Source organism: Lepus europaeus, chromosome 4 (genome assembly GCF_033115175.1).
Source record: "Lepus europaeus isolate LE1 chromosome 4, mLepTim1.pri, whole genome shotgun sequence".
Classification (NCBI taxonomy): Eukaryota; Metazoa; Chordata; class Mammalia; order Lagomorpha; family Leporidae; genus Lepus; species Lepus europaeus.
This window is the reverse complement of record NC_084830.1, coordinates 137,906,490-137,929,218: the sequence shown is the minus strand read 5'-3', so window position 1 is coordinate 137,929,218 and position 22,729 is coordinate 137,906,490. Positions and strand designations below refer to the sequence as shown.

Genomic DNA, 22,729 nt, shown 5'->3' with positions numbered 1-22,729 from the left:
AAAAAATGAAACGACATGGTTCAGTTGGAGCCCTGTAAAGATCAGTCAGGGAAACTCAAGGCCTCAAATGAGATATTCGACTAATGAGGTTTAAGTAAATTTACCAAACGCCTCCTGACTACTTCCCAGACTCAGCACCGCCTAGGTCAGGTCTCAGATGACCATGAAAGACACAAGACCGCGGCTTCCTGGAGATGTGTATCTAACCTGAGAGAAAAAAAGGGATTCCATAGACATGAGTTATGCTCTTGCTTCTCCATAATGTTTCTCTTCTCTTTCAGGATGGATGATTCAGAGTCAGCAACTCACATAAAAAAAGGATTGCACATGGAAAGGATTACTGAAATTCCACAGGGAAATAAGTTGCTAAGTGCAGCAATCTGAAATTAATAACTTTCTCTGTGGAAACTCTCCTGACAACATCTCAAGCTGAAGCCAAAGAGTGCAGTTTCTACGACTGTGGATTATCTTCTGTCTGCTTGGCTTGCACCCGCCATGGATCTGGGAGGCAAAAATTCAGTTTTTCCCTTCATTGCACGGTTTGCTTGCCAACTGGAGGCCTTGTACAGCAGTGACTCAATTCCTTGGTTCTCCAACTTCTCCACCCTTAGAATCAAGGCAGATAATCTCAGCTGATTTATGCAAGGCCCCGGCAAGGGCTCGTGCCTGGTGATGGCCTTCTTGTCAGCACAGGGAAGCGCAAGGCACTGGCCAGGGAACATGCTCATGTCTTTTCTGGTCCTTTTCTATGAAAAATGTGAGTTCTTTCAGACGTTTTGTTCATGAAGGCTTCACACCTTCTAATCCTAATCCTAATCTACCTCAACCATGTCTAATCCTAACCATCACCCAGAGGGCCCACCACTGAACACTATGGTGGGATCAAGTTTCCACTTGGGGCTGGTGCCATGGCTCAACAGGCTAATCCTCCGCCTAGTGGCGCCGGCACACCGGGTTCTAGTCCCGGTCAGGGCGCCGGATTCTATCCCGGTTGCCCCTCTTCCAGGCCAGCTCTCTGCTGTGGCCCGGGAGTGCAGTGGAGGATGGCCCAAGTGCTTGGGCCCTGCACCCCATGGGAGACCAGGAGAAACACCTGGCTCCTGCCTTTGGATCAGCGCGGTGCGCCAGCCGCAGCACGCCGGCCGCGGCAGCCATTGGAGGGTGAACCTACGGCAAAGGAAGACCTTTCTCTCTCTCTCATTGTCCACTCTGCCTGTCAAAAAAAAAAAAAAAAAAGTTTTCACTTGGCACCTCTACCTCGAAATTGGGATTACATTCCAAGGCACAACTCCCTGGGGGACACGTGAATACCACATCCAAACCCTTGCAGAAGGTTGTTCCTTGGAGAGAGACACTGTTCCTGTGAGAGCCCGTTCATTGTGCAGTGATACAAAGAGGTGGGAAAGGAAGCTACCTCTTTTGCACAGAAAGGCACAGGACTGCGGGCCAGGCGTGACAGTGCAGCTGTCCTCCGCTCCAGTGGCCATCTTCATGAGATTTCTTTTTTTTTAAATTCAAGTTAGGCTTCCCCCCTCTTATGTAAGACCACGTGGCAGAGACTGTGTTTGTTTGATTCACCAAACCTTATTCCATTTGAAGATTTTTTTTTTTTTGGGGGGGATTAAAAACAACCGAGGGAATGAGTACAGAAGCCTTCCAAGAAGGCAGACTGTACAGCTTGGATGCTGCAGGATTTGTGCACCCTCCCCGTGTATAAATTTGTGAGGCTAACATTTTGAAGTAGGGACAAGGATGTAGGCATTTGGATACTGGCAAAAGAACTGAAAGTTGAGGAACAGAAGTATCTACAAAGTGTATTGATTACAGTTTGCTCCTATATATGGACAACTCTGTGTGGGTCCAAAATGCAGCTGTGTTTTCCAATATAAAGTTAATTAAACTTGAAAATTAGAAGCTGAGATAATCATCATCCTATTAATACCAACTCCAGACAACCGGCTCAGAAAGGCAATCAAGAAGAAATGCGAATTGCAATAAGCTTCAAAGACTGAGTGTCCCGCCCCCACCTCGGCTGGACATGTGGTTGGAAGCAATTCCAGATGGCTGCCTGGATGGGGCAGAGAGAAACAGATCCGGGACAGCGCTATGTGGCTATACTGTGCCGCCTGCTATAGGAGATCCTCAAAAGATTTAAAACACAAATATTCTTGCCTTCACAAAGCTTATCCTTTGGTTGGTTGCAGGACGAGAACCTAAGAAACTTGTCCTGCCTTCCATCCGTGAAACTCATAACTGAATTTCAATCCTGCAACTCTGCCCGCCTCCCACCAAACAAGCTCTGTCTCTCTCGTGGGGGCCTCTGCACAGGCTTCTGCTGCCTAGAAAGCTCTTCCTGTGGCCAAATCCGTCACGTCCTGGCCTCCTCAGCTCTCTGCATCCACAGATGAGGCTGTTAAAACAGGGAGGGGCTGCACAAGCTTGAGGCTGCTGCGACAAGCCTCATCCCAAGGGGCATTCGAGGTCCCAGGAATTCCGGGGTCACACACAAGTACTTTAGGGCGTGAGGGCTAGAGGCAGCAAACCGGCGCTGCCGTGTTCCAATAAAACTTTATTTAGGGACGCTGAAGTTCGGCTGTCCCGGTTACGACGACAGATGGGCCTTGGTCCTCGGCCTGGCTTTGGCTGACCGCTCATCTGGGCGGACGGCAGGCTGAGCACCCAGACTGTGCCGCCGGGCCCCGGCTTCAGGGCCTCCGGGCCAGGGAGGACGGGATCGCGCGGCGGCAGCTCGGCGCGCTCCCCGCGGCGCCCTGTCCGCGGAGTGGCCTGTCACGAACCGGCTTCTAGTGGCCCCGATTCCGACGCCGCAGCCTCCGAGGGCAGGCAGCGCCGGGCCCCGGGCACCGCGGGGCGGCGGCGCAGGGCGAAGGGCGAGGCCGGGCGGCGCGAGGCGGGGGGCGGGGCGGCGCGGCGGCGGCGTCGTCTCCGCCTCCTCCCCCGGGGCCGCGTCGGAGCCTCGGCGGCGGCGGCGTTCACAGCCGGAGGAGAGCCTGTAGCCCCGGAGCGGCGGCCATCGACACCCACCCGAGGCGCGTCCCCCGCGGCCACCCGGAGCTCGCAGGCCGCAGCGCCCGCGCCCCTCAGTTCGCTCGCTCGCTCGCTTTCCTTCTCTGCGGCCGGCTGCGCCATGGCGTTGGCGTTGGCGGCGCTGGCGGCGGTGGAGCCGGCCTGCGGCAGCCGGTACCAGCAGGTAAGCCGCGCCCGAGTCCCGCCTCGGACCCCGGACTCTGGCCGGGCCGACCCCGCCGGCCGCTTCGAGGCCTCTCGGTGCCAGCCCGAGGCCCACTCGACGCCGGGGCTCGGCAGGCCGCGCTGGGCCTAGGCGGGCGAGACGGGGCCTCGGCTGGGATTCGAGGTCGCCGCGGGCTGGGCCCGGCCCTCTGCGACCCGGGGCCATGGGAGAAGCAGTGCCGGGCCTCGTTCCCAACGGTTCCCAGGGCGGGCGCTTCCCGGAGTCGGAACCCGCGACCCCTCTGGAGGCGTCGCCCCGGGAGCACTCATTTTTCCACTTGCGGTTTGATGTCAATGGAAAGAAAGAGAGAGAGAGAGAAAAAAAAAAGCTAGAAGTCGGAAAGGAAACTGGGCGGAGGGAAGAGATTAGAATCGCGGCCGAGTGCTATTACTCAGGGTTTCTGAGCCTCGCCTGGTTGGAAGACAGAACTCAGAAAACGAGGCGGGAGGCACATCCGCAGTTTGCAGTGGGTCTGGAAAAGGCGGTGTGGAGCCCCGGGACGTGCAGCCACGCCGACGGCTGCAGGGCGTGTGCCTGTGTGTATTTTAAATGCTCGGGAATGACGTTCTGAGAGATTTAATGGCATGGCTGGGGAGCAAATGCACAGGCGATGATTGGCTTATTACCTTGGATATCATTTATAAATTGAGGCCCCAGGGAAGGGAGCTGCTTGTTTTACTCCCTGTCCGTGGCTGAGTTTCCCTTGGAAATTCAGAGAGACCCTCTGTAGGATTTAGAGGTGTTCGTCGTGGAACACATGGTAATTGTGGGGATTGAGTCGGGTAGTAACTGGTGTCCATGGGAACCGCAGATAACTGTTTTGTCGGGTTTCAAATGCTTCTGATATAATTTGCATACAATTGTCAGCCCTGCTTTTATGTAATCAAATGGCCTACCTTAGGAGATGTGCGATTTTATGTTTTAGAAATAAGGAAAACCAGTTCGATGACAACATGCAGATGAACGCGGTGCAGTTACTGGTTTGTTTTGCTGTCTTCCTGGCCGGGGGGGTGAGGGTGGGTGTTGTAACCCGCCCCTGCCTCCGGCGCGGACTCCCGAAATGACTGGTTAGAATGTAGCTTCTTGGTTTCATAAACACGCCCAGAATTGGAGGCTGTGCAGTCTAATCTTGAGATCTCTTTTTCGTATGACCTTAGGCAAGACTTGGGGGGTGGGTCCTTCCTGCTTTAATAAAATGCCAAAGACAAATGTCACTTAACTGTCACCGAGGTGTTTGCAAATCAAACCTGTACCCGCTTGTTTCTGTCCTGACTTGGGCAAGGCAAGCAAGCAGAGGAGCTGCAGGTTTTCTTTGTACTGCCATCTTCTTGAGCTGTTGGGTAACGCTGACACACTGCTAGAATACAAAAAATATGCTGGAGGATCAGAACTATCTATTTCTTGGTGTAGTATCTGTTAGCTTTTACTTCTGCAGAATTGAGTTGTGTCAGGGATGTGTCATCTTTATTTCATTCATTTAAGAAGTAACCTTCAAAAAAGAATGGAACAATAGTCTTCCTAGAAAAATTGTAAAATACGAAGCAAAAAAATTGTCCAGACAATAATCTGTCACCTATAGATAACCAGTTAATATTTTGATGTGTATTCTTGTGGATTTATAGCTTTGTAAATATACACAGATATAGAGCAGTATACCTGTCTACAGGTAAGGAAGACTAACATTGATTTAACTGTGCACCAGTCACAGTATTTAGTCATTTACATTTATTTTTCATTTAATCCTTATAAAGCCCTAGTGACTCAGAGTTTATTCTCGTTGTATAAATGACAAAGTCAAGACTGAAAGAGGCTCAGTAACTTGCTCAAGGTCACAAAGCTGCTAAATGGTGATTATAAAGATATATTTACACTCACCTACTTAAAACACAGGCTCACAGTCCAAATATAGGCGTACACATTAGCAGATACACCCATGAGTGTGAGTATTCTCATGTACCCATACATATGTATACAAGCTCCTCTTTGTGCACTAACAGCCAATTTCATGGACTTCTGCACTTCCCTGTATCATGTTCTTGTTCTTCTGCAAGTCACATATTTGCATGTGTGTGTACTCTTGTGCACATGCATGTACAGAGGCACACAATCTAGATGTAAAAATTGGGTTCATATTTTAATATTTTGCAATGTGCTTTTTCACATAATGTGCTGTGCATGTATTTATCAAATATTTTTAATGTCCACATGGCATAAAATTGCATGGCCAAACAATAATTTACTCCGTTATGTATTGTTGGTCATTTAAGAGCTTACAGGTGTTTTTTTTACTGACTTTTTTTTTATACACATCTTCAAACTGTTTCCTTAGTGTAAATTTCTAGATGGGGAAGTGTTTGGTCAGAGAACATATATATTTAAAAGGCTTTTGAATTATAGAATGTTGGTGCATTGTCCAGGCAACTTGATAGGAGCATGATACTCTTTGGTTGTCACAAAAAGCTATTCTGACTTCTATTTGATCTAGTTAATTAAATTGGGATGATCCTCTAGCCAAGTCAGTGTAATGGAAAACCGTACGATTCATGCATAAATACAAACACAGTTTGCCCTTATGGTCTGTGTACTGGCAGTGTAACATGTATAACTTGAATTTAGCATGATTACAGACTATATAGAAAGGCTGGGCTTGTGGGCTGCCGGTGTCGTGATCTTTTTTTCCTTTTTGCATTTTGAAACTGAGACTGTGTGTCCTGACATGTAGAAGCACTTGTTTCAGGAAAGTCTAGGTGGGTCCATACCCAGTGTTAGACCGTGCTCGCTCTCTGGGTGTTTGTTCCTGCTCATCCATTACCAGTCCTCTTGGCCTCACCACCATGCGTCTTTGCCTGTGTCATAAATTCTGCCACTTCGTGCCAGGTATTCTGAGACAGTTGGCTTTGAATGCAGTGTAAGTGCCATATAGGTGAGGACACTGCCATATAGGTTTAAAAACAAATTGGAATTTTAGTTTCGGCACAGTGTTTTATTTTGCCTCATTACCATTTGTTACCATCACCAATAATCTTGTACTGCAATCTGATGTTGTAGAGGAGTTTTGGGAGTGATACCTTTTTAAGATTATTTTAAAGATTTATTTATTTGAAAGGCAAAACTACAGAGAGAGGGAGGGAGGGAAAGAGGGAGAGAAGGAAACAGCGGTTTACTTCCCAAATGGCTGCAACTGCTCAAGCTGGGCCAGTCTGAAGCCAGGAGCCAGGAGCTTCTTCCTGGTTTCCCACGTAGGTGCAGGGGCCCAAGTACTTGGGCCATCTTCTGTTGCTTTCCTAAGTGCAATAGCAGGGGATTGGATTGGAAATGGAGCAGCCAGGACTCAGACTGGCACCCATGTGGGATGCTGGCACTGTAGACAGCGGCTTTACCCCCTGTACCACCGCACCAGCCCCTGGGGAGTGATACCTTCTTGGATAAGCTCTCTCAGGATTGTGAAGGAACATTTTGATAGATCAGGGAAAAAATTTTATCACTAACAAATCAAACTATATCCATATTAGAGTATGAAGATGAAGTCGTGATGGTGGATGAGGGAATGAATAATGCCTTTGTGGTTATTTTTTTTTTAGCCTCAAAAGTCATTAATTATGTCAGGAAATGCTGCTTAGAATGTATATCAGGATTTTTATGGTTTTTTGCTGGGTTTATGGCCCATGCAGTCAGTGATCAAAGAAAACTTTTTGAAAAATAATGAGAAGATTGGTAAAGCATTTGCAACTTTTTTTCTAATTGTAAAACATGTAGAATTTACCATGTTAACCATTTGGGTCCAGTGGCATTAAGTATGTTTATGTTGTCATGCAGCCAGTGTATCTGCAGAACTTTTCTGCTTTGCAAAGTTGCACTGTGGGTCTTAAATGACCAACTCCTCATCCCCTCCTGCAGCCCCTGCAGCTGCCATTCTCCTTTCTGTCTCTGTGGATTTGGCTGCTCTGGGTAGCTCTTCAAGTGGAACAAGACATTATTTGTCCTTTGGTAAATAGCTTATTTCCTATGGCGTGGTACCCTCAGGGTTTCTCTGTGTTGTAGCCCGTGCCAGAATTTCCTTCCTTGCTAAAGCTAAATAATATTTCGTGGTAAGGTTCTGCCACGTTTTGTTTATTCCTTCATCTGTTGTAGACATTTGGATTTCCTTCACTTTTTGACCGTTGTGCATGATGCTGCTGGGAACATGGGTGAACGAGTGTCTGTGCAAGTCCTTGCTTTTAATTCTTTTAAGTGTTATACCCAGAAGTAGAATTGCTGGGTCACATAGTAATTTCATTTAAAACACCATCCTGTTTTCCCTAGTGGCTACAGCTTTTTACATTTCTACTAAGGGCACACTGGGGTTCGGTTCCAGTTGCTCCATACCCTCAGCTTTATGTTCTGTTTTTTGTTTTGTTTTGATAATAACCATCTAATGGATGTGAAGTGGATCTCCTTGTGGTATTGACTTGTATTTCCCCAATGATTAGTGAAATTAAGCATTTTTTTCATGTGCTTACTGTCCATTTGTATATCTTCTGTGGAGAAATTTCTGCAGATTCTTTGCTCAATTTTGAATTCAGTTTATGTTTCGTTGATGAGTTATAGGAGTAGAATTTTTTTCATACTATTTACATTTTCAACTTTTTGTGGAAATTTTGAAGACTTGATAAATAGGGTAGTAGTGTAAAGAATGCATCCATCCCCCTCTGGTATTTATCAGTGAATGCCCAATCTTGCTTAATTGTATCCCTCACCATTATTTTGAAGTAAATCCTATAAATTATTTCATTTATATGTGTATCTGTATATGACTGAAAACAAAGGATTTATGCTATTTTAAGCAGATACTGTCACATGAGGAATATAGCATGAGGGCTCTTTAGCCATCTGATAGGAATACGGAAACAGAACTTGTGAGTGTCAGGAGCTGCTGGTCTGTAAGTGCCCTTTGTATTTGCCCTGCTCTGGTCGGGCCTCCCTATTGGTGTAGCAGTGATGGATTCCTGTCAGTCCATTCTTGTTTTCTTGCCCAGTCCCACTGATGACCACGAGTTAGGGGAGATTTGTTTGACTTAGTCATTGTACCTGTTCCCCTGGAAACAGGGCGGTACTTCCTGGTACTTCCAGAAACCAAGGCCCAGTTGAACTGCTGTGGGGAATCCTACTCCAAACTGATGCCACCTTCTGGTTTGCCTGTACATAACTTCAAATTACTTTGTCCTAGAAGTCAGTTATGGTACTTTACATTAAATTAGAAATCCTACCATAAGAACGACTTTGTGTTTTTAAATTTCATTTTATATATTTATTTGAAGGTCAGAGTTACACAGAGAGAAGGAGAGACAGATAGAGAAATCTTCCATGCACTGGTTCATTCCCTAGATGGCTGCAATGGCCAGGACTGGGCCAGGCTGAACCCTGGAGCCAGGAATTTCTTCCAGGTCTCCCATCTTCTGCAGCTTTCCCAGGTGCATTAGCAGGGAGCATCCACATGGGATGCTGGCATTGCAGGTGGCGGATTTACCTGCTATGCCACAGCTTCGGCCCCGGCTTTGTATTCTTATGAAGAAAAAAGAAAGGAGGACTTGAAGAGAAAGATTCTAGTGACATCCTCTGATTTTTGTTTGTTTGTTTTTAGGACATTGAAATAATTACTTTGGTTTCCTAGTTTGTTTTTTATTATCTTTGAGTAAGTGCAACTGCTTGGTGGAACTGTTCTCATGTAGTAGTAGACAATACCCACTTAGACATCATTTAGTACATTTTGCCGTTACAATTCGGCTGGCTCATTTTTCTGGATAACAATTTATATTCAAAAATCCCAAATGCTAGCTTTACTGGTTAAGCTTAAGAACATTTTTGTGTTTAATTAGTTATTTATTTGAAAGGCAGAGAGAGTCAGAACTAGAGTCATAACTTTCTCTAGTTACTCTCTAAATGCCCACAATAGCCTAGGCTGGGCCAAGCCCAAGGCAGAAGCCAGGAACTCATTCCGGGACTCTTAGGTGGGTGGCAGGGATCCAGCATCTTGAGCCATCACCTGCTGCTTTCAAGGGTGTACATAAGCAGGAAGCTGGAATTGGGAGCAGAGCCAGGATTTGAACCCAGGCACTCCATTATGGCATGTGGGCATCCCAAGCAGCATCTTTACTGCTAAGCCAAATCCCCACCCTGTTCAGAACAGTTCTGGTGAAGCATTTTCTTATTGACTGTAGTCATTCCTTTTACATGTTTCCATCCCAACAATTTAGGATAATCTTTGACAGTTTATCTGACATTGCCTATAAATTAGGATATTGGAAATACCAGTAAGTGGAGACTTGAATGCAGTTTGGAGGTATTTGAGACTGGGCAGTTTATGAATCAAAATAAAAGGATTTAAGGAGTGGCTTCTGCTGTCTAATTTCATGTTATTTATCATTCAGTGCTAAAATGTGGCATACATTTCATGTTATCCAGTAATGCATCGATACATTCCTCACCTGCTAGTTTCAAAGAGTAAAGGAAACATAAGTGAGGCATGTGTAATTTACACATGTGTGAATTTTTTTATGTAACCATCTGTCTATATGGAGCTATCCACAAGTTCATAATAACATCTCCAACTTTAATGCTTTACCATGGGAATCAGTCTTTTTTTTTTTTAATCTCTACTTTTCTTTTTTTTTTTTTTATCTCTAAACTCCCATTACCATACTGAGAAACCTGTCTTCTTCCATCTTTCATTCATTTTCTTAATTCCTCATTTGTTTTTCCTTTTTTTTTTTTTTTGACAGGCAGAGTTAGACAGTGAGACAGAGAGAAAGGTCTTTCTTTTGTTGGTTCACCCCGCAACGTGGCCGCCACAGCTGGCGCACTGTGCCGATCCGAAACCAGGAGCCAGGTGCTTCCTCCTGGTCTCATGCGAGTGCAGGGCCCAAGCACTTGGACCATCCTCCACTGCACTCCCAGGCCACAGCAGAGAGCTGGACTGAAAGAGGAGCAACCAGGACAGAATCCGGCACCCCAACCGGGACTAGAACCCAGGTTGCTGGCGCCGCAGGCAGAGGATTAGCCTAGTGTTTGAGAGGCAGACTTATAGAGAGAGGGAGAGACAGAGGGAGACGTCTTCCATCTGCTGATTCACTCCCCAAATGGCCACAATGGCCAGAGCTGAATAATCCGAAGCCAGGTGCTAGGAGGTTCTTTTGGGTCTTTCACTTGGGTGCAGGGGCCCATGCACATGAGCCATCATCCACTGCTTTCCAGGCCATTAGCAGGGAGCTAGATCAGAAGTGGAATAGCCAGGACTTGAACTGGTGTCCGTATGGGATGCCAGCACTACAGGTGGAGACTTAATCTATTACACCACATTCCTCATTTCTGTGCTTGGGTAGTGTTATCAGTTGTTAGCCAATACACTTACAGGAAATGGTGTTATCTACTGGAGGACGAGGCATGTATACAGTTACTTTGGCCTTTAGTCTTACAGACTCTGCTGGTTTCCAGAATTACTTAGGTCAGCACCTTCCTCCTCCACCCTCCTCTTGAGTGGGATCGTTTCATACATTTATAATAAAGTTGCATTGTTTTGTAACATTCTGCCTACCAACCTGGATCCTTCAGCCAGCTAAATGGATTTTTTAAATTTGCACAGTTAAGCTGTACTCTTTGTGCTGTAAAGTTCAGTAGTCTTTGTCAAATGTAGTCTTTTTTTCCCCCTGCTTTCAAAACAACATTTTTTTTTTTGAAAGGCAGAGTTAGAGAGAGATAAAGAGAGAGAATCTTCTTATCTGCTGGTTCACTCCTCAAATGGCTGCAACAGCCAAGGCTTCCAGTTCTCTCATCTTCTGCTACTTTCCCAGGCTCATTAACAGGGAACTGGATCAAAAGTGGAGCAGCTGGGACTTGAACCTACATGGGATACTGGCATCACAGGCAGCAGCTTTACCTGCTACTCTACAGCGCTGGCCTCAAACAGTACTTTTGGAGAAAAATGACAGGAATGATTTCCAGATTTTCTATTAATGATTTTACTTGCCATTTAAAAAAATACCTTAAAAATACTTAATGTGCCCTTATAAAATTTAGGTAAAATGTTGTGGACCTAGGATATCAGCCTTAGTATTCTTAGTATTTTAAAACTTTCATTTTAGGAGCTTTGTATTACAGTATCCAAACTTTTCATATAGTTTTGTATTAATAGGCAGTTTTTGAAGCTTGAGTTCAGTATTTGGGAGGTTCACCCTAGGCCCTAAGTAGGTATGAATTGAGGAACATACAAAGACTTTATTAGGGGCCAACGCTGTGGCGCAGTGGGTTAAAGCCCTGGCCTGAAGCGCCTGCATCCCATATGGGTGCCGGTTCTAGTCCTGGCTGCTTCTCTTCCGATCTAGCTTTCTGCTATGGCCTGGGAAAGCAGTAGAAGATGACCCAAGTCCTTGAGCCCCTGCACCCATGTGGGAGACCTGGAAGAAGCTCCTGGCTCCTGGCTTCAGATCGGTGCAGCTCTGGCCGTTGCGGCCATCTGGGGAGTGAACCAATGGATGGAAGACCTCTCTCTCTCTCTCTCTTTCTGCCTCTCCTCTCTCTGTGTAACTCTGACTTTCAAATAAATAAAATAAATCTTAAAAAAAGACTTTATTAAAGCATTTTTATCTGTAATAGTCCAGGGATTTACTTGTTTATTCGAGGTGCAGGGGATCCTCCGTCTGCAGGTTCACTCTTGAAATGACTGCGATAGTCTGGGCTAGTACAGGTCAAACCCAGGAGTTAGGAACTCCATCCGGGTCTCCCGTGAGTGGTGGGAGCCCAGATCCTTGGACTATGATGCTCTGCCTTCCAAATGTATTAGCAAGAAGCTGGATTGGAAGCACAGAGGAGCCGGAACTTGAAGTAGGCACTCTGTTTTGGTGTGCAGATGTCTCATATGGCAGTTTAACCAATACTGTGTCACACTGCCTGCCCCAGGGCTGGCTCTGTGGCATAGAAGTTTAAGCCTTTGCCTGCTGTGTCAGCATCCCATATGGGCCCTAGTTCAAATCCTAGCTGCTTCACTTCCAATCCAGCTCCCTACTAATGTACCTGTGAAAGCTGGCCCAAATACTTCCTTCTTTAAATGTCCATAACCGTCAGGCCTCTGTCTGGACAAAGCCGGGAGCCTGGAACTAATTCTGGGTCTCCCACATGGGTGACGTACCCAGGTGCTTGAGGTAGCATCTGCTGCTTCCTCAGATGCTCACACATTAGCCAGAAGCTGGATCTGAATCCAAACAGGTGCTTGAACCTAGGGACTGTATGGGATGGGGGCCTCACAGCCATTTTGTCAAATACCCATATCACCAAAATAGACTATTTGGGAGCAATTTTTGGTTCACAGCAAGCTCAACAACTTTTTTAAAAGCAAGAAAAGAATTGTTTTTTTATTATTTATTTAAAAGAGAGGCATTGAGAAAGAGAAAGAAAAGCCAAAGCCAAGAGCCTGGAACCCAGTCTGAGTCTCTGACAGGGTTGGCAGGAAGCCATCACTGGCCGCCTATCAGAGTATGTATTAGGAAGAAGCTGGATTGGAAGTGCGCCTGGAACTGGAACCCAAGCATTCTGGTACGGGATTTGGGCATCCCAAGCCTTGACTTAATTTGCTGTGCCATGATACCTGCAACTCCAAGAAAGTATTTTTAAAAATTGATGTGAGAGGCATAGAAACACAACTCTTATTTACTGGTTCACTGCCCCAAATGCCTGCAGTTACAAGACCTGTCTAAACTGAGATCTGGCAACTCATGGGTCAGAGGAACCCAGTCACTTGAGAGCAGAAGGCAGGTACTCACTCACATAAGAGAAGTGGGCATCTTAACCTGAGTCTCAACCACTAAGTGAAATGCCCATCCCTAGAGCTTTTTTAGCATTTTATTTTTCTTTACTTTGTTTTAAAGATGTATTTATTTATTTGAAAGACAGAGGGACAGAAAGGGAAAGAGAGGCAGATTTTCTGTCCAATAGCTCACTCACTAAATGGTCGCAACAGCCAGGACTTGGGCAGGAACTCCAACCCTGTGTCCCTTATGGTGGCAGGGCCCAAGTACTTGGGCCATCTTGTACTGCCTTCCCAAGCACATTAGCAGGGAGCTGAATCAGAAGCAGAGCAGCTAATGTGCTTGCTGCCCTACAGTGCCAGTCCCTAGCCTTTATTTTTAATAAAGAAACTGGCTCAGTTGCTAGTGTTGTTACTCATTGCAGTTACATTTTTAGGAGTTTAGAAAATCTCAAGTTACTATAGAAGCATAAATGTGATTTGAAGGTTGTCTGTAGCCTTGGGGATCTTGCACATGATTGATGGTTGATAAGAGATTATTTTTAATACTTGTCCTTGTGTAGCTGAATTGTACTTTCAGATATGATATTTTAAAGTGTGCCTAAATGACTTCTGCTCAGTCATGCATGTAATGGTAGGTAGCATTAATTAATGCTCTTAAACACATTGGTCAGATTTCTTTTTAGGTGGCTAAGTTAATAGAGGTGAACACAGTTAAGATCTCACCAAAATGACTAGCTCAGAGGGAGAAAAAAGAAAAATTGTTATGTTGGGAATGAAAGATAATCCTTGGCTTATTATATCAGCAACTATTGGGAGGCTAAAATACCTTGTATTAGTCTGTTTCAGATTGGTTTAACATAATCCACATGCAATTTTAGGTGTAAATTTCACATTTCAATGAAAACATTTAAATGAGAATTTGTAAATATATTGAAAAGGGTCTCAACAATTGTTAGAGTATATCATTTTTAAAGTTTTCCATTTTTTATAAGATTTATTTCTTTATTTATTTGAAAGGCAGAGTCAGAGAGAGAGAGAGAAAATCGATCTTCCATCTAGAGGCCCACTCCCCAAGTGACCTCAGTGGCTCAAGGTGAGCCATTCTGAAGCCAGGAGCTTCATCCAAGTTTCCCGCTTGGATGCAGAGAAGCAAAAACTTAGGTCATCTGCTGCTGCTCTCCCAGGCCCATTAGCAGGGAGCTGAATTGGAAGTGGAGCAGCTAAGACTCAAACCAGCATCCATATGGGATGCCAGCACCTTACCTGGTATGCCACAGCGCCAACCCCTATTTTCATTTTATTTGAAAGGCAGAGAGAGATTGATCTTATGTTGGCTGGTTCATTCCTCAAATGTCTGCAACAGCCAAGGCTGGATCAGGCCAAAGCCAGGGGGCTGGAGCTAAATTGTGGTCTCCCATATGGGTGGCAAGAACCAAAGTTTTTTTGAGCCATCACCTGATGTCTCCTAGTGTGTATATTTTTAGCAGGATGCTAGTTTGGAAGTGGAGTTTCTAGGACATCACTGCCTGAGTCCCCAGTGGTGACTTAAATGCTGTGCCAGACATCTGTACCTAGAGCATACCATCTAACACCGATTTTGTGTTTCTTTTAGCATATTATTATAATTATTATTTAGTTTTTTTATTTGTAGTTAATGCTTTGGTTTAGATTTTTAAAAATCTATCTCAGAGAAAGTCTTAATATATTATGACTTTCAAAACACAGTGGCATTACAAAATAATATTTAATGATGGAAGAAAATCCAGGGGCCAGCATTGTGATGTTGTGGGTGAGCTGCTACCTGCGATGCCATACCACATGGGTGACAGTTTGAGTCCCAGACTCTCCTCTTCTGATTCAGCTCTCTGCTAATGGCCTGGGAAAGCAGCAGTGGGTGGTCCAAGTGCTTGGGCCCCTGCACCCATGTGGGAGACTGGGATGAACTTTCTGGCTCCTGGCTTTGGTCTGGCCCAGCCCTGGCTGTTGTGTCCACATGGGGAGTGAACCAGCAGATGGAAGATCTCTCTTTTTGTCTGTTTCTATCTCTCCCTCTGTCTCTGTAATGCTTTTAAATAAATACCTTTTAAAAAGAAAGCAAATCCCGGCCGGCGCCGTGGCTCAACAGGCTAATCCTCCGCCTTGCGGCGCCGGCACACCGGGTTCTAGTCCCGGTCGGGGCACCGATCCTGTCCCGGTTGCCCCTCTTCCAGGCCAGCTCTCTGCTGTGGCCAGGGAGTGCAGTGGAGGATGGCCCAAGTGCTTGGGCTCTGCACCCCATGGGAGACCAGGATCAGCACCTGGCTCCTGCCATCGGAACAGCGCGGTGCGCTGGCCGCAGCGCGCTACCGCGGCGGCCATTAGAGGGTGAACCAACGGCAAAGGAAGACCTTTCTCTCTGTCTCTCTCTCTCTGTCCACTCTGCCTGTCAAAAATAAAAAAAAAAAAAAAAAAAAAGAAAGCAAATCCCATCATGTATTAAGTGGGAAATTTTATAAAATAATATGTACTCTCTAAAGATTGGAAAGGTATCTGAGAGATGGAATTACGATAGTTTTTATTTTTCTTGTCTGTTTTTCTGTATTTGCCACGTGTTTTCCTTATAAACTTGGAAATTTCATAGTCAAGAAGAAAACATTTTTAAAATCCCTGTATGCTGTTTTTATTATTATTTATGTTACTCTTATACTTGTCTTGGAATAAGTAGAATACAGTTTTTTATTTCAAAATTTGTATACAGTATTGAGTTTAGCTAAGCATTTAGCTACCCTTCTGCAGACTCTTCATCTTTTGGGCCCTCTGTAATTTAATTAACAGGAGGAATTTGGGGGCATTCATTGTCTTACTGTGGGTTGCGCCACTGCTTGAATGCCCACATCCTGGATCAGAGTACATGGATCCAGTGTTCCCTCTGCTTCCCATCCAGCTTCCTGCTACTGCACACCCTGGGTTCCTGCCACCCACGTGGGAGACCCAGATGGAGTTCCTGATTCCTAACTTCAATGTGGCCCAGCCTCAGCTATTGCTGGCATTTGGGGAGGGAACCAGCAGATGGAAGATCTGTCTCTCCCTCCCTCTATCACTCTGCCTTACAAACAAACATAAAGAAATGTTTTGAAATAGGCATTAGAGGAGAAAGAGATCTCCTGGTTCCAGAGACTTCTAGGAAAGCTTCTGAGAAATGAACCTTGAGCCTGGCCTCAGAGATTGAGGCAGATGTCAATGGGGGAGAGGGGACTTGGGGGAAGGGTGGGCTCTCATGACTTGTATTGCACAAGGAACGTGTTTCACTTCCCAGCGTGCATCATCCTCTCTGTTCTATCTGGAATGCCCCTTCCTCCTAGCCCTCACTCTTGTTACGTCACGCTCCCCCACTTCAGTCTGCTTAGTTTCCTCTGAACAGAGAGATTCTCCTTGTGTAACACATTTTTATCATGTTTGTTTTTATTTCTTATCTAGTTTTTATCTGTATCAAAGTTACATGTGCATTGTAGATTAGAGTCAAAACATCTTACTAGTTTATTACCCACAGCAGCAGCCTCCTGTTCATCTGCCTGCCGCTTAGATCTTTAGGCTCTTACACTATTATATTTGTAGCTAAATAACATTTAAAGTGTGCAACTTCTTGATTTCTCAGATTTCAGCTTTCTGTTGTCGTTGTTTTGTTTGAGAGGCAATTAGAGAGAGACAGAAAGAGATCTCGTCCTCCACCAGTCGCCAAATGCCTGCAACAGCCAGAGCTGGGCCAGGGTGGGGCTGTGCTAAACTGACTGACACTCAACACAGTCCAGGTTTCGCACAGGGATGACAAGAACCCAGTTACTTCAGCCATCACCATTGCCTCCCAAGGACTTTATTAGTGGCAAGCTAAAGACAGGAACTATTTTTATTGTTAGATTTATTGAATTATTTGAAAGGCACTTAGAGAAAGTTGTTCCAGCCACTGGTTCACTCGCTGAGTAGCTGCAGTGGCCAGGGCTGGGCCAGCCCAAAGTCAGGAGCCTGAAACTCTATCCCAGGCTCAAATGTGGGTGGCAGGGGCCCAAGCACTTGGACCATCTTCCACTGCTTTCCCAGGTACCTTAGCAGGGAGCTGGATCAGAAGTGGAGCAACTGGGACTTGAACTGCTGCTCATATGGGTGCTGGTGGTGTTGCAGCTTGGTATCTAACCCAGGTACTCTAATATGGGATGGGACAAAGCCTGCTGTTTAGTTTTCATTCTGGGAGTTTCCTTTCCCAGTATTTTTGTTTTGTTTTGTTTTGACAGGCAGAGTGGATAGTGAGAGAGAGAGAGAGAGAGAGAGAGAGAGAGAGAGAGAGAGAAAGGTCTTCCTTTTTGCCGTTGGTTCATCCTCCAATGGCTGCTGCGGCCGGCGCATTGCGCTGATCCGAAGCCAGGAGCCAGGTGCTTCTCCTGGCCTCCCATGCGGGTGCAGGGCCCTAGCACTTGGGCCATCCTCCACTGCACTCCCGGGCCATAGCAGAGAGCTGGCCTAGAAGAGGGGCAACCGGGATAGAATCCGGCGCCCCAACCATGACTAGAACCCGGTGTGCCGGCGCCCAAGGCGGAGGATTAGCCTGTTAAGCCATGGCGCAGGCCCTTGTTTTGTTTTTGAAAGAGCTAGAGAGAGAGAGAGAGAAGGAGAGACAGAAAGAGCGATCTTCCATCTGTTGGTTCACTCCCCAAATGGCTGCAATAGCCAGAGCTGAACCAATTGAAGGCAGGAGCCAGAAGCTTCTTTTGGGTTTCCCATGTGGGTGCAGGGGTCCAAATACTTGGGCCATCTCCCGCTGCTTTCTTGGACACCTTAGCGGAGAGCTGGATTGGAAGTGGGGCAACCGGGACTTGAACCCACACCCATATGGGATATTGGCAGTGCAGGCGGTGACTTTACCCACTACTCCATAGCACCAGCCTCCTTGGCCTTTTTAATTGAAGCCCCTATCCTTGATTCACATTTTTCTTTCTTGATTGACTGCCTTGTTTTCTTGGAGCGTATCCTGCAGCAGCTTTTTGAGAACGAATACACAGGAGTTTAAACATTTTAATTGTTTTAGACCTTGCATATCTAAATATCTTATTATTTTGAATTTTCACACTTACTTAGACTTCTGGGTTGGAGATATTTTTCTCAGAATGTTGAAGGGATTTGCACCATTGCCTTCCAGGCTCCAGTGTTGCTGTTAGGAGGCCTGAAGTCATTGTAGTATCTGATTCTTTACAGAGTAGGCGTACTTCCCCCATCTCACCCCAGCCCTTTTTCCTGTGTGCTGAAATTCTCACTAGGTTGCACCTTGATGTAGATAGATTTTCATCCATTGTGCCAGGCACTCAGTGTGCCCTTCCAGTCTGGACACTCTTGTCCTTCGGTTCTGAGAAAGTTTAAAGTGTACTTATTTGAGTTTTCTCTACTTTTTTTTTTCTTCTCTCTTTGGATGATTGTATTTTAAACCTCTTATACTGATTTTTTTCTAAAGAAATTTTTTTGCCTTTTCTCATATTTTCTGTCTGATCTACCGTCTATGATATTTTTCTCAGTTTTATCTTCTAATTTTTTTATAAACTTTTGTAATTTTTCAAAGATTTGTGTATTTACTTATTTCAAAGTCAGAATTACAGAGAGAGAGGGAGGGACATATATTTTATTTTCAAAACCTCAGATTGTTTCCCATTTTAAATATTAGCACACTGTCCTTGTTTTATAAGTCTGTGTTTTTAAACAGATTTGTTTACTTATTTATTTATTTGAAAGACAGATTTATAAAAGAAAGAGGAGATAGATCTTCCATTCACTGATTTGCTCCCCAAATGGACACAACCACCGAGGCTGGAAAAGGCTGGTAGAACTCCATCCAAGTCTCCCATGTGAAGCTGAGTAAGAAGTGGGGGAGCTTAGGGCCGGTACTGTGGTGTAGTGGGTAAAGTCACCACCTGCAGTGCTGGCATCCCATATGTGCGCCGGGTCAAGTCCCGGCTGCTCCACTTCCAATCCAGCTCTTTACTATGGCCTGGGAAAGCAGTGGAAGATGGCTCAAGTTCTTGGGCCCCTGCACCCATGTGGGAGACCGAGAAGCAGCTGCTGGCTCCTGGCTTCGGATCGGCACAGCTGGCCATTGTGACCAATTGGGGAGTGAACTAGCAGGTGGAAGACCTCTTTTTCTCTCTGCCTCTCCTCTCTCTGTGTAATTCTGACTTCCAAATAAATAGATAAATCTTAAAAAAAAAAAAAAAAAAGTGGAGCAGCTGGGACTCAAAGCTCATAACCATTTCTTCCATGTTGCTTTTTTTTCTGTTTGTATTGGTCTCCTATGATGTTTTGTGTTAGAAGCAGAAGTCTCGGGTCATCCTTGCCTGCTCATTAGAATGTGCCATCAAGAAAAGCAGTTGGGGAAGCACGATATGTTTGGTGAACCTTCTTCATTTTTTTAAAGATTTATTTATTGGGGGCCGGCACTGTGGTGTAGTGGGTAAGGCTGCCAGTTGCGGTGCCAGCATCCCATATGGGTGCCTGTTAGAGTCCTGGCTGCTCTGCTTCTGTCCCAGCTCTCTGCTAATGGACTGGGAAAGCAGCAGTGGATGGTCCAAGTGCTTGGGCCCCTGCACCCATGTGGGAGACCAGGAAGAAGCTCCTGGCTTCAGATTGCCCGAGCTATGGCTGTTGTAGCCATTTGGGGAGTGAACTAGCAGATGCAAGATTATCTTTCTCTCTCCCTCCCACCTTCCCCTCTCTCCCTCCTTCTCTCCTTCCCTCTGCTTCTCTGTAACTCTGCCTGTCAAATAAATAAATAAATCTTAAAAAAATAAAAGATTTACCCATGTTATGTGTCACATTGACCTTCATTGCTGTGTAATATTCCACTATGCTCAGATACCACATCTGCTTGCACACTCTGCTGCTGATAGGTATTTGGGTAATTTCCAATATTATGGACGGTATTGCTTTGAACATCCTTGGAACATGTTTTTTGATGCACATATGTAAATGTGTCTATTGGCTATAACTAGAAACAGAATTGCTAGGTCATAGGATATATGCAAATTCATCTTTAGTAGATATTGCCAAATAGTTTTCTGAAGTGGTTGCACAAATTTATACTCTTACCAGAAGTTTGCCAGATTTGGTTTTTTAAATTTTTTTTAAGATTTATTTATTTATTTGAAAGGCAGAGTTATGGAGAAAGAGAGATATCGTCTGTCTGCTGATTCTCTCCCCAAATGGCCACAATGGCCAGGGTTGGGCCAGACCAAAGCTAGGAGCCAGGAATTTCCTCCAGGTCTCTCTCATGGGTGCCGGGGCCCAAGTACGTGGGCTGTCTTCTGCTGCTTTCCCAGGCGCGTTAGCAGGGAGCTGGATTGAAAGTGGAGCAGCCAGAACTCTTAACTGTATGTCACCCATATGAGGTGACGGTACTACACGTGGAGGCTTGCCCTTCTATGCCACAGTGCAGGCTCTGACAGATTTGGCTTTTGTACCCCTCAACAACATTTGGTATGTTTTAAATGTTTTAAACTTTTAACCATTACCTATGATTGCAACCCGTATTTCTGTAATGGTTGTAGTGGCTCATGACACAGAGCACCTTTGTAAATTTTTTGGTTATTAGGATGTCTTTAAATTTTTTTTCAAGGATTTATTTATTTTGAGAGTCAGAGTTACAGAGAGAGGAGGAGAGACAGAAAGAGAGCCATCTTTGAACTGCTGGCTCACTCTCCAGATGGCCACAGCTTCCAGGGAAGCCAGTAGCCAAGAGCTTCATCTGGGTCTCCCACTTGAGTGGCAGGAGCCCAAACACTTGTGCCATCTTCTCTTGCTTTTCCCAGGCCATTAGCACGGAGCTGGATTACAAGTGGAGCAGTCAAGACATGAACCAGTTCCAATGTGGATTACTGGTGTTTTGGGCCAAGACTTTACCTGCTATGCAACAATGCTGGCCCTAGCTACTGTTTTGAAAATTATTTACTCTGTAAACATAAGATGAACAGTTTCTGCTGTCCTGTCAAAGTCAGTAGAGTAAGTCAGGTGCTTGGTCGTGATCCACTTCAACTTGTCTTTCCTTGGGACTTCTAATTCTTTCTCAAAACAGGCCCTCGGTCGCTGAATTGAGCCTGTTTCCTTATAGAGAAGAGGTTGGGCTCAGAACACTACTGAGGATATGGACTGGTTATTAAGTGGTTTGGATGCTGCTTAAAAAGGTACTGTGTTCAGGGGCAAAGAGATCTGCTGTTGCCTATCTGAAAGCAATGAGCTGTTGTCACTCCTTATTTCTCCAGATTTACAAAATCATGACCACTGGGGGTGCACCAGTAACCTGGAAGGTTCTTGACTAGGCTTTGCTGCAGTTAAGTGCCAGAAAACATTTGCTTGATGGTGTCCTGGTGGAGCATGAGTGCTGTTGAGGCCCTCTGGGGAGAGAAACACAAATGGAAGCTCGCTCTCTTCCCCATATTTTTTCCCTCCCTCCCTCCCCCACATACCATGTCATTTAGTGTTTCAAATAAATCTTAAAAAAAGAAAAAAACAAAGCAAAACAAAATAGTGGCCTTTCTAAGGGGATTTACTGCTGTATTAGAGCATTCTTTTCATCTGTTATTGCATTGATTGTTAAAAGCATTATTCTAATTACTTTGCTTTTCCTTTGCTTTGGTGAATTTTGATTTTTAATTGTGTTTTCATTTTGGTATTAAGAGGATTTGCATTTATCTTTTTATTCTAACATAAGAGGCACTAAATCCAGGTCTTGGTTGATTTGCTTTTAAAGTTGTCTTTATTTAAACTTTTGAAATAGGAAAAAATAATGATGTTCATCATTAGCTCTTAAAACAGGATGTTAGGGGCCAGCAGTGTGGCATAGTGGGCTGGGCCTCCGCCTTTGGCAACAGTGTGCCATATGGGCGCTGATTCCTGTCCTGGCTGTTCCTCTTCCAATCCAGCTATCTGCTATGGCCTGGGAAAGCAGTTAGAGGATAGGCCAAGTGCTTGGGCCCCTACATCCACATGGGAGACCAGGAGGAAGCTCCTAGCTTCAGATCCACCCAGCTCTGGCCAATGCAGCCATTTGGGGAGTGAACCAGCAGGTGGAAGACCTCTCTCTGTCTCTCCTTCTCTGTAACTCTACCTCTCAAATAAAAAATTAAAAAAAATCTTTAAAAAAAAAACAAAACAGGGTGTTAAGCAACGTATCTTTGATTTCCTGATGATAGTATTTTTTTCTTCAGGAAAGTTGAATATTTTGGAATTTTTTTTAAGTTTTTTTTATTTGGAATTCAGAGCCACACAGAGGGAGGGAGAGACAGAGAGATCCTCCACCTGCTGATCCATTCCCCAAATGTCCATAACAGCCAGTGCTATGTCAGGCCTAGCCAGTAGCCAAGAGTCTCTTCCAGATCTCCCACGTGGGTGCAGGGGCCCAAGCACTTGATCCATCCTCTGCCGCCTTCCCAGGTGCATCAACAGGGAGCTGGATCTGAAGTGGAGCAGCCAGGACACAAACCAGTGCCCATATGGGGTGCTGGCATCGCAGCAGCCGGCTTTACCTGCTAAGCCACAACGCTGGCTCCAAGAATGTTTTAAAACTAATTAGTTTGCAATACAGTGTGTTACTTTTCTTTGTTATCTTCCTCCATTCACAAATGTATTCTGTGTGAAGCTCTGTGGATGTTGATGGAATATGAACCTTTATATTGAGGGACACAGATATT

General features: G+C 45.2%; 1 protein-coding gene across 1 annotated transcript in view; it reads left to right on the top strand.

Moving 5' to 3' along the window:
• Window positions 1–2,981: 2,981 nt before the first annotated feature.
• Window positions 2,982–22,729, top strand: part of NDFIP1 (Nedd4 family interacting protein 1) — a 56,182-nt gene continuing 36,434 nt past the window's right edge. The window contains exon 1 of the mRNA XM_062188922.1: window positions 2,982–3,211. Within this exon, the coding sequence (XP_062044906.1) occupies window positions 3,149–3,211 (63 nt within the window). The 5' untranslated portion in view covers window positions 2,982–3,148. The remainder of the gene's footprint in view (window positions 3,212–22,729) is intronic.